Consider the following 12,117-nt stretch of genomic DNA (forward strand, 5'->3'; position numbering starts at 1 on the left):
ATGCAGATTTAGGGGGGAAAAATGTCTTGGGATTAACCACCAAAACATTTCACAGTGCTACCACTCGAGCCGCCCGTGGGATCCTATTATAAGCAGTAAGGTTGCTAATCGTCAGTCTAAAACCTTCTATAAGTGTCATGACCTTCATCGTTAATAAAAGATGCCGAACAAAAACTTCTTATTAGCGACATACCCTTGGTCATGTTCAGTTTTTCAGAGACAATTATATAAATAACCAGTAATGCTACGTCAATAATCCAAAACTGCTTCTTTGGGTCTATTGTGGGAGAAAAAAACAACAGAACTCACTGGCAATTATTCTACAGGAGCAAGAAAATCAAGCCTTTGTTCGAACTCCGTTTCGGTTATTGATAGATAAGAAAGGGCTGGCTTGACAAACATCTGCAACATCCCATTTTGTTTGAAATTCATAAAGAAGATGATCTTTCCAATACTTAAGGACATAATCATCTATTTTTCCTTTTCATCAGAGGCTAACTTATTGATGAGAAATTGAGGAGTGAATAGCTGATATTTGTAGCATTCCAAAGGCAAAGCCGCTCGTGAAAATACCCTGATCAACGTCAGCAGACTGGGCGACTGACGGATCTGCAAGCGCAGGATCTCATTGCTCCTGCTTTAATGCTGTGTGTAATGTGCTGTACTATCAGTTGAGCAATCTAATGCACTTTGATCGGTACCCAGAAAAACCTGTCACTTTTTACAGTTAAGAGAGCTTTATAGCATCTGAATCCATTATGTGGGACTTGACACCACGCTGGTCACCAGCTACATACAACTGATATGTCATGAGATCTTTCGGTGTCGGATCTTTGTTGCTGGATACGTAAAAAACATCACCGTTTCACAAAGGCGATCAATACGGTTTTCTTCTATTACATTCTGGATAAAGATACCCATCTTCATTGTCTGTGCTACCAGCTGTTGGCAGATGTGTCACTAAGGTTGAATCTTCCCTTCTGGAATCCAGCGAAGATGGGCGGGACTAACAGCAGCAGTTCAGCTGTCACTCCTGCCCAAACACCAATCAGGGAGGCCGTGAGTGTGGTGACATCACCGCTGCTGCACTAAAACCAGCACCGCTCCAAGCTCTGCATGCCTCACCGATGGTAAAAGGCAAACTTGAAGGATCTTTTGATCCAGAACACAGACGAAGGGAGCAGGAGTCACAGAAGAAGGGAGGTGAAGAAAGGACAGGTGTGCTTTACAGCCCGGAACAGCAATAAAGCGAATGACATCACCGAACATGCTAGAAGCCATCTTGTGGGACTGACACCGTGGCACTGGAACGTAGAAGAGGGCCTCGGGCAAATCTTTGAATTCTCTGCTAATTTAAAGTTAACACCAAAGTTTCTTCAATATCAGATATACCCTGATGCTTCCCGGCACATGTTACAGTTACATCTTTTAAATGGATAAAAAAGAGCAGCATTTGAAGGTCAGTGGCACGTGTTATGGAAAATGCTTTATTAAGTTAAAAAATGAAACTTTGATAATAAATAATAAATTAGCTCACACCAAAAGCGTCTGATTCCAATGCATCACATACAGTGCACATCAATAGTCTTGCGAGTAATCGTCAGCGAGTAGTCAAAGCGCTTTAAGCCAAGACCGTATCCTTCTTTTGACGTCTTAGTGCTTTTACTGAAACCGGACCACCCCCCCACACACCGCCAGCCATCCAAACTATTAGCGGAGACTGTGTTATATAGAGCCTAGACGTAGAGTACAAGGACGATACCTGTACCATCCAAATAAAGACAAAGTTTTCAGCATCAGACATTAATCATAAGATTTAGCCATCTATCAAAACCGCTATATCATCGTTTTTTTTGTTGTTTTTTTTTGTAAGAATGAACAAGCTAAGCATGTCCTACTGGATCTTTTTAATCCAACGACTGGCAAAGTTGGATGTTGCTAAGTGATAGACGTTGCTAAGTGAGACTGTGCATACTAATGCCCTTACATAAATGTGTCCGTTTCAAGTCCTTCGACAAAATTAAAAGAAAGAAAAAAAAACCTTAATTTAATACCGCTTTCCAACTAAGTAATCAGTAAAAGCACATCATTTTTAACCATAAACCAATTATAGATATACATTTATTATTGTATCTCGGTCTTGTGCAATTTATAGAGCCGTACATTAACCAGAATATTTTAAAAACCTCATCAAAAACTAGGTCTCAAAATGTCCTAAAGTTTATTTTTCTATTTATGGCTCTCTCTATTAAAACAGCCTTTACAAGTAGAATTATTTTTTTCTCTTACTTTTTCTGCTTTTCTCCCCTCGTCGTAGAAGCACACCATGAAATGCCACATGAGCACAGCATCGTGAATCTCCAGAACCGGACGTATCAGGCTACAGACACGCGGAACTTAGTGCCTCCTAATCTCCCAGTGGCCTCTATTACATACTGTACACCGACACAGAGGGATGCGTAACGCTTACCGGGTGTGGCAGAGTTTACAGGACAGTTCAGGTGGTACTTTCACAAGGAAGATCTCCGTTCAAGTGTCAGTGAGGTGCAGAGGCACAATCCACCTGGACCTCGAAACGCTTCCAACAATCAGACCTGGCCAACTCAGAGATCACCATCATTTTACATGTCAACATACAGGCCTAACGTCGTGCTACATTCCTAAAAATGAAGGCCAGGAACCTGCTTTTGACAAAGGCCGGATCCGGGTGCTGTTCTCCATCCCAAGATAGCCTTGCCAGGTTTTTTTCCTCTTTTTCTCCGGATGCTGCATATTTTCTGCAGGTTTGTGAACGACAAACAGACCCCGAGAGGTCATGTACTTGCTGAGCATGCCTTCCGTGTCTGAATGATAAGTTGATCATTAAAAAAAAAAGAGCCCACACAGTGTATATAACGCCGGGCCCCTTCCTCCGTGTGGATAGTTAGCCAGTGACCTCAGCTTCTGGGGCCGTCAATAAGACGGGGGACTCCCTTGCTGAAAGATGACTGACTGAACACCGACCCACACCTGACAGAACATAAGAAGCGGGAAATCCTGCCTCCCACGACTCGACTCGAGTTATAAACAGCCCACCGCTATCAAACTCGGGGGGGGGGGGGCAACGTTATCTGTGCCCTTTACACTCAAGGCTACCACTACAGCCTTTCCCTTAGTACTTGAGCAAACAACCTTCGGGAAACAGTTCTGCATCCTTAATCACCATGCCACCTGCTGCCAAATTATATAATCTGAAAACCTACCACGGTTATAAATAGCACAAACAGCTCACAAACAGCGGTGTTGCAAACACCCCAGGAGCAATGCAACAACCTCAGCACTATTACATCGCTTCTCTGTCAGACGGTACCTGTGTAACCTTCTGAAATACTTATACATTATCCTAATGCTTATTTGAATGTTTCCAATCCACTGGGACGTAGCACTATTTGTATCCAATTTGTATTATTCCACTGACCACTGAACCTGGATTATTGCATGGGTGACTTGGAATTATACGACATAAAAGTGTTGTTTGGAAGAGGTCGTGAGTCGTTAAACGAAATATGATTGGCATAAGTCAAACAGAAAAAAAACGGTAAAGTAGGATACATTAGCACGTTCATATTTGAATTGTACTTTTGCATTCTGTTGTTAACACTGAGCTCAAGATACAGTAACCAAGTAAAGGCGATATCAGCATCCTACCATACATATGAAACAAATTACAGAACACACCCACAAAACAACACTTAAAGAATATAGAGAATTCAAATCAATGCATTTTGTCCTGACAAACATCTAGTAAACTAAGAGGATCTGATAGGTGCTGAAGACGGAAGATGTATAATTATAATTCCTGTAAGGGGTGAATTCTCTCAGGCAAGAAGCAGAGGGTACTGATGTTCCACTTCTGCAAGCCTCCCAGAATGCTCTGCCACCTCAGAGCTGGACATACAGAGCCGGACCTACAGAGCCATCCATTACCAGGATGCCGCATTGCCCATCATTAAGGGAGCCTGTCATGATGGACACCATGGTCTCTCGTGTGCCTGATCCCTGTCCCTCCCTGTTCTTGCACTGCAGCATGGCTTTGTGTAAGTATATTTTCAGAGTGAACAGCGTAATGAGGATGCCCATGTGCATGTTTGTGCAGTGCAATAAACTAACAGCCTCTGTTTTTTGATGTTTTATGCCTCCCCCCCAAGGTTAATACGCCCCCCCCCTTCCTTGCCTAAACTGCCATTTTTTTTTTATTTGCACTGAACTGGTTTGCAGTTGAATTAATCTCCATTTTTATATTTTCCTCGTAGAATTTATATCAGCGCTCTTGAAATCTGGACCTCGATTCCAAATCCGGGCCTTGTTTACAGTTCTCCCAGGTAGCCTAATAATTAGTAGTTAGCTTAGTAATTACTGATTCTGATTGGGCAGGGGTTTCACACCAGAATTGCAGGTAAAAGAAGGCTGGAAAACCTGGAGCTCTCAGACCTTGAGGACCGTGATTTGAATAACCCAGATCTATGTAAATGACTTAGGACATCAAGGATGAGAGACAGGATCCAAACTTGACTTCATTCATTGCTGGTGACGGCTGTGTACTTGAGCTGTCAGGAAGAGTCCCACGACTGTTGTGTGAAATGTCTTAAGGTCTGGATTGGTGGGGGGGAATGCGAGCTTAACCAGCAGTTACTGTCAATGGGAGTACGCTTCACTCCACTCACTCTCCTGTCTATCTCTCCTCCTCACATCACCCAGCCCCACGTACGCCGCACATGGGCTCAGACTACTGCGCCTCGTCTCCACGGCATCGGCAGCCCGGCCCTGTGCGAGCGTCGGCCCCCACCGCCACTCCTTCGCCATATTTGACTGGGATTAACTTGTCAGCATGAACAAAATCCTGCGAATGGCTCAACATCAAGGCAGGAGTGGTGACTTTTACCCACACGGCGGCGACTTGGGACACGACCCTCTCGCTAGACATCTGTGGGGATGCATCACAATTAGTGTCACTGGGATCTAAGTAGCTTGATATAGAGATGGAAGCGACGGATGACGTGGAATAAAAAAGGCAAGACGTGGAATAGATTCCCAGTGACGGTGTTAACGTCGCAGGCAGTGCTAGAAAGTTAACAGAAATATGGCATGAAAATCATGCCATATGTACCTACAAAAACACCACAAACGCACCTGAGCAGTGCAGGTCACGGCAAATAAGCATTATTCTGAATTATTCAGGCAAATTTATTCCGCTTTGACCTGGCACCACTCGGATGACGGCGCGGCGGAAAGCGACGCAGCCTTAAACACTGACACTGAATCCCCAGCTGACAGTCATTTGGATGGTTATCAGGACGGAGTCCGAGGTCTTCAGGGTTCCGCACGTTGCAAATGCTCATTTCATTCCCTTCATAGACCACTGGGCAGAGATTTCATGTCAGGCATGGGAATTGCAAGGGAAGTTAAACAAAGCTTTGCAGAAAGGTTAAGTCTCCCAGAACAAGTACAACGCTGCCATTTCCTCATTTTAGAGATATGCCCCGGGCGATCTGGAGAAACGCTGTACAGGAGAGTCCTACCGCAAACATGTATTAATCAGCGTAGTGTTGGAGCATGCTAATCTATGTGCCCTAGGGGCTGGGTGAGTTAATTAAGGGTGAAATGAAACAGAGAAGTAAGGCAGGGACCGGGATGGATGTCTACGGCCTTCCCTTGCCCCACCACACCCGCATAGTTGCTCATCACCACTTTGAAAATAAACCTTATAGATTAAGCTCAATCCACAAAAGGTCAAAATAATGCATGCATCGCAAGCTTGTTTTTTTTTTTAACTCCATTGATTATAAATTCAACACATGCAAAAACTGACGCAAATCAAGGCAAGATAATGAGGGAACCCCAGGACAGAGCATAGACTGAAACTTTAAAGTCTATGAAAAGAACCTTCCAGGAATTGACTGGGGGGAAATTTAGATGGGGATTCCTTTGTTCTCATTATATAAGCCTAACTATATTTAGTTTCACAGCTGACACTTTTGTCCAAAGCAACTTACAGATCTGGAGATGGATGAGGGGAAAAAAATGCATGTTTTACTAGTGAAGTACTTTTATCACGGGTACTAGAGCAGGGCACATTTATAGACTTCATCTAGCAAGCATCAGGTTAAAAGTTCGTGTCTCTAAGCACTATGCTCCCACTGCCACTCATGACTCATCAGTTCCATTCTCTTGGCATAATAAGATGTTTGGGAGGTGGATTTGGGGGGAGCCGATCTTCACTGACAGCTCAGATTTTTACAGAGTGGCTGACAGCTTCGGCATTAATGCTTACAATCAAAGCTCACTAGAACAATGAAAAGCAGTGAATGTGACTCGCAAAGGGCGGGGAAACAAAAAGCTCGACTGATGTATTTCATACCTCACAATGTCAATTATGGGTTTATTTAACAATGATAGATGAGATAATTTGATAGACCAATAAATCAAAGAGACAAGCATCTAATATGACCGTTTAAACAGAAACAGCTGTTCATACCTACAGGGAGCTAAGATCATTTATGTCATACTCAGTTTCTAATGGGAAATACACAAGTTTTTTTTATTCCAATTACTCTTAGTTACTTGCAATCCATTTACATGTATTTATTTATCAAAAAGTTACGTCCAACATACGTTAGGAACATAGAGTGGGATCAGCCAGCATCCCTGTAATAATTGGGGTTAAGGGCTTTCCTCAAGGACCCAATGATGATAAATGCTCTGCTGGTCATCAGATTTCAACCTACAGTACAACCTCCTAGACACAAATAAAGATCCTTAACCTGCTAAGTTCACGAACATCAAATTTAAGAATAGTTAGGGTACGCATTCTTCCCATATGCAAGTAATGTACAAAACAGGCAGTGATGAATACTAGAAGGACCAATAAAACTAATTTATTAACATACACATTTAGTATTTCTGTATTTACACATCCGTTAAAACCTGTGGTCCAGGCAGCGATTACCAAGCACTTTCAGCTTCCACAATAACGGTCCACTGTTTGAAATGCTGCAAACGTCTAGAATCCATAACTTGGTCCGTTTAAGGAGGAGCCGGGGGATTGAAACGACAAAACATAAATCAAAATCATTAAACTTCATAAGCGACTAATTACCACGTGACCACAAATTAATACGTAATAAAACCCGAACCGCTGAAGCGGCGAAACATCCAAACTCAGGCGCTGCTTCAGTCCTGAAATACCGTCACACATTTCATAAATGCTTTACGGTTCGGCGGCAATTAAAAATACAACTTTGCATGCCGATTACTCACAACATGCAAAACAAAATGCATTAGAAAAGAACGGCGTGCTGTGGGTTTAGATCCGATGCCCCTTCTTACAAACAACTTCAGGGAAAAGAGAGAGACACGTGACAAATGTGACAAGAAATTATATTATATAAAAAATGATCATTTTCTCATTTCTTCGACTGCAGCAGAAATTCACTATGCACAAATTAAGACGTCGTTTACATGCATGATTTATGAAGTCACGTCTGAAAAAAAAAAACATCCAAAGCACTAATACAAAGTTGAAGAAATGCAACGTTTATTCGACAGTAAACCGCTGTTTCGTACATTCTGCATGCAATGTGTGTTTCGTAGCGCAATCAAAGGACTGTCAGATCTTTACAAGCCAGTGAACAACCCGGCGAAGCGCCGATCTTTCAAAAGGTCTACATGCACAGAATAGCAAAAGCAAAGCCCAAATTTTCATTGCCTGATTTACAGCAAAGCAATTCCGACTAATTATCATAGACAATGGACTGAGAGAATTGCATATTGGTGTTTATTTACCATTCATTTGAACCGTATTTGCACATTATTCTTGAACGACAGAAAATTAAGAGACGCCGGCTGGAAAATAAACTTAAAAATAAAACCGTGGCGATCGGTCTCAGCGTCAATATATCTGCGCCCTCCGTCACGCTCGCGTTCAGTGCTATCTAACAATGTTGCAATTAACTTGAAAAAGGACGTTATAAATTGTACAAACCCCCCCGTAATTGTTAAAATAATCGGAAGTAATAGCTATCAAAGGGTCCCAGATGATTCCGATACCCACATTATTAAACATGGCAAAGGCTTGCCAGTAGAATTTGTTATTCTTCATTATGGTGTTTGGTAACAAGTAGCAATCGGGAACCATTATTTACAGATACGGGGCGACAAAAGCTAGTGGACTGCTTTAAAAACGATAACAAAACATAAGTCCGATCGTTACTTACCTTCAGTGCCTCGATACCCAGTGAACTTGAGCGCTCCATGTAGGAACTTGATTTAAAGTGTATCAAGTTGAGAAACCTAGACTTGTAGTTCCAGACCTAACCTCAGCCCGGTCCACTTGTCTTCCGATTCTTTTTCCAGTCTCATTCCCACAGATCACGCCTCCGCTGGTTCAAAAATAAAACGATTATAACAAAGAGCGATCCAGTCATGAAACTCGGTAAGGGACAGGGAGGTGATCTCTCAGTGATGGAGACAGCACGCCAACCCAATTAAAAACTAGAGGAATCCCATAAATCGCAGAAGCTCCCTGTGCCCCGCGATGAGCTGGCGGCTGGCAAATCGCTGCATCCTCAGAAACACTCTTCCTTTGAACACCTTTATGCGGCAGATTTGAGAAATGTGCCCAGTATGAAAAGTGAAGACGAAACCATCTCGCCCCCCAGACAACACCGCTCAGTTCTGTCAGAACATCCAAATCACAGTGAGTCCAAGATAAAGCAATTAACTCTGCGCTCATTCATTCCGTTCATTCCAATGTAATTTATTGCGTCTCTCAAGTGGGCAGGAGTGTCTCCTTGACATAAAGAAAATGTTGAGCTGAAGGAGAAAAGCGGATGATTTTTAAGGCAGTGCGAGAACGTCTCTGTTCCTTGCCTTACTGTCCTTCACCAGCAGGTGACTGCGCTCTCTCAGGTCGGACTCTCTCCTAGATCGAGTACGTTTTTTTTTTTTTTTTCCATCGCGCATTTTGGAAATTGTCTCCCCCCTCCCAGCGATTCCCCGGGGTCCTAAAGCCAAAAGCGAACCCAGTGCGACACATTACGATAATAAAGAACTATAGCTGACGGCTGACTGACGTGGCGTTAACCCGATTGCCTCGTATTACGAGCTGTAAGACCTTGATTGTCTGGGAAACCCGCACCGTCTTCATGTAATAAAAACCAAGCTGACTTCCTTCTGGGAGATGCAATTTGAAAGCTTTAGGTGGTCAAAATCAGTTGTATTCAACTGCCTTTCAATCCGTCGCGCTTAATCACCAGCCGTTTTACACAAAAGCGCATAAGACAAAGTGATTATATGAAGTAATTTAGAAACAGCATATCGACTTCTGAAGTTACGTAATTATACTGAAAGCTGGAAGAAATAGTACATTTTGCTCTCACACTAATGAGAGCCAGCACAGGTTCAGTAGGCCATAGAAAAATGACACGTATGTAAATAAATATTAAGAATCAGGCTTAGTGAACAAATTTTGCAAAAGGGAATCGATACAAAAAAAATGGGATAAACCGACTGGCGCTTCATAACACATTATTATTATTATTATTATTATTATTATTATTATTATTATTATGCAGGTATGCATTAAAACGTCTATTATCGATAAAGCTGTGCATTGGCTGTCTTAGGTTATTGATGCTATTAAAGCCCCTTGCCTAGCAGCTAATGAGATGAGCTCTGTGATGAAAAGACTTCATGGCCCCAGGCGGGGGGAATGAGGTCGCTTTTAGCCCCGTGCTGGGTCCACCCGCTCAGAATGAACATGTTGTCAGAGGTTAAAACTGTTTCTAATGAATGTTGTGTCAGACAGCCTTCTGGGCTAACTCACGCTGGAATCTGGCTCAATTCTATAAATAAATTGAGTAGTGCGGGTTTCCACTGCGGTGAAAATTATAAGTAAGAACTGTGCAACTCCATGCAGACTCTGTACATGAGGGGGTCTGATGTGTTATGTTTGAGGTGTTTTATGTTCCCAGTGTGTCCTTCTTATCAAATAAAATGTTTTGCTTAATATGCCTGAATTCATTTTGTGTGTGTGTGTGTGTGTGTGTGTGTGTGTGTAACCGAATTTGCGACAGGTAGCCAGTGTATTCATGTAGGCCTACACAAACCGACGAAATGCAATTGTTACAAAAACAAAATGCTGCTTTAATGGAGTGTGTCAGGTATGCTTCAGCTCAATAATAAAACCCTTATCATGTTCTCCAGTACATTCTGAAGGCAAAACATAATTTCCATATTAATAGGTTTTGACAAGCAGATATTAAAGCTTCATTACAAGTAAGACAGCTGTAAAAAAAAAAAAAAAACCTCTTGAGTATGATTTGTGTTTCACCCAACAAGCTTATAACAGTAGACTTTATTAAAGACAATTTTGGCTGCTGTAAATCAGGACACAAAGGCTGCTTTCTAGGCATGAGCTGTGATACAGTGAGTATTCCGTGATCTATAAACACGGACCTCCTTTCATTTTCAGGCTCCAGTGGCTCTCAGTTTTCATGTCTGGTGAACAAACATGGTGATGTGCATTAGGGATGTGCAATATGGTAAAAAATATCACTATTTTTTTCAGACAAGATCACATCCACGATCTTATCACAATTCTTTTTCATGTTTGTTTTAATACTATTTTGCAAGAATCTTAGCAGTTCAGTCGAAATAATTTCCCTATAAAAATAGCCCCGTAAAGAAAGTAATAAAACCTAAAGAAACAAAACATGCTCAGAATACATAGTGATGTGTCATGACACCACCTGTATCAAAAGAAATTCCTTGCAAAAATTCAGTATTCGGTATTTTCGGCTGCTTTCTTCTGAGGTGATGAAAAGGGTTCATCATGTTGCCATCCAGTGCGTGAACCTTATCTTTGCAAAGGATGCAAATAACTGTTATTTGCTCAGCGTCGGTTTTGGAAAATCCAAGCAAGTCCCATATTACCAATGTCAATTCATTTTTGGCACCAACTCCTGCACACTGTCCATGCCACTGCATTGGGAATATGTTGCATGTTGCGCAATGCATGTTGGGAAGGGGGAAATGAAAGGGAGAGAGAAAGAAATTCAAAGCACTACCCCATAGGTGTAAATTATGGGGGCATGTGGTTTGTAACCACCACCCCCCCCCACCCCAATAAACAAAACCAGCCAATACAGCCCTTTGGACCCCCTTAAATGGGTGGAGATCTCAACCCAGAGTGACACCCTTGCAGTACCGCAAAAGAGATTTGGCTTACAAACAACCTTAGATGAGTGTAGGGGATGTTGTACTGCAACTGACAGAATGTGCCTGTAGAATGATAGTAACAATCTCCCCCTAAAGGCAGATTGTGGAGATATTCTAATTATTTATGGCCTAATATCGTCAAATCGCACACCCCTAATGACCATCAGCTCCGACTGCGTTAGGTCTGTCTCTCGACTTCTAAAGACCTTGACTGATACAGTGACACACCCTCCACGTTCTCCATAGTCATGCTGCTATTGTTCATGTCCATTGTCCAGGAACCATTTTCAGTATGTAGGTCTTTTAACTTGCACGAAAATGGTTCTTGCACTAGTTCTATGTTTAATTTATTGTCTTAAGACGTCTTGCACTGTGTCTTCCGTATTTTTTGTGCTCCCCTGTTTATCTAATTTTGTTCTGTAGGGTCTCCTTCTTGCTTGGCACTGAACCACAAACAGTTCTGGTGTGTTCACACATACTGGCAATAAAGCCAGTTCTGATTCTGATTATTTACCTTGATTCTAGAAGGTCTCATTGTGAACACTATGACCACCAGCGCAGACCACACAGACATGACGTCTCTCCCACTAACGCATGTGACGGGGAGAAGGAGGGGCTACAGGCAGGGGGAAGGGTTTTATGGAGAAGAGCAGGCCTTTAATTTTAATCACACTTCAAGTCAAAGTGATTAATGTGCAAGATTCCAAGGTACATTAAGTCATATATCTCTCTGTTGATTCAGTTTTCATATAAATCACAACCGAATGATCAAGACACCAGTTAAAAAGGAGGCTTATTTACTCCAGCTGATTTAACGTAAAGGTTTGGTTCCAGTAGATACTTTTTGCTGGGTGTTAATCA

The 12,117-nt window shown here is 42.2% G+C and overlaps 1 protein-coding gene across 1 annotated transcript in view; it reads right to left on the bottom strand.

The window, feature by feature from the left end:
• The window catches only part of LOC125705313 (zeta-sarcoglycan-like), a 111,963-nt gene extending 103,014 nt beyond the window's left edge, over positions 1 to 8,949 (bottom strand). Inside the window, exon 1 of the mRNA XM_048971810.1 lies at positions 8,253 to 8,949. Within this exon, the coding sequence (XP_048827767.1) occupies positions 8,253 to 8,291 (39 nt within the window). The 5' untranslated portion in view covers positions 8,292 to 8,949. The remainder of the gene's footprint in view (positions 1 to 8,252) is intronic.
• Between the last annotated feature and the right edge of the window lie 3,168 nt (positions 8,950 to 12,117).

This window comes from Brienomyrus brachyistius, chromosome 12, assembly GCF_023856365.1.
Source record: "Brienomyrus brachyistius isolate T26 chromosome 12, BBRACH_0.4, whole genome shotgun sequence".
Taxonomy (NCBI): Eukaryota; Metazoa; Chordata; class Actinopteri; order Osteoglossiformes; family Mormyridae; genus Brienomyrus; species Brienomyrus brachyistius.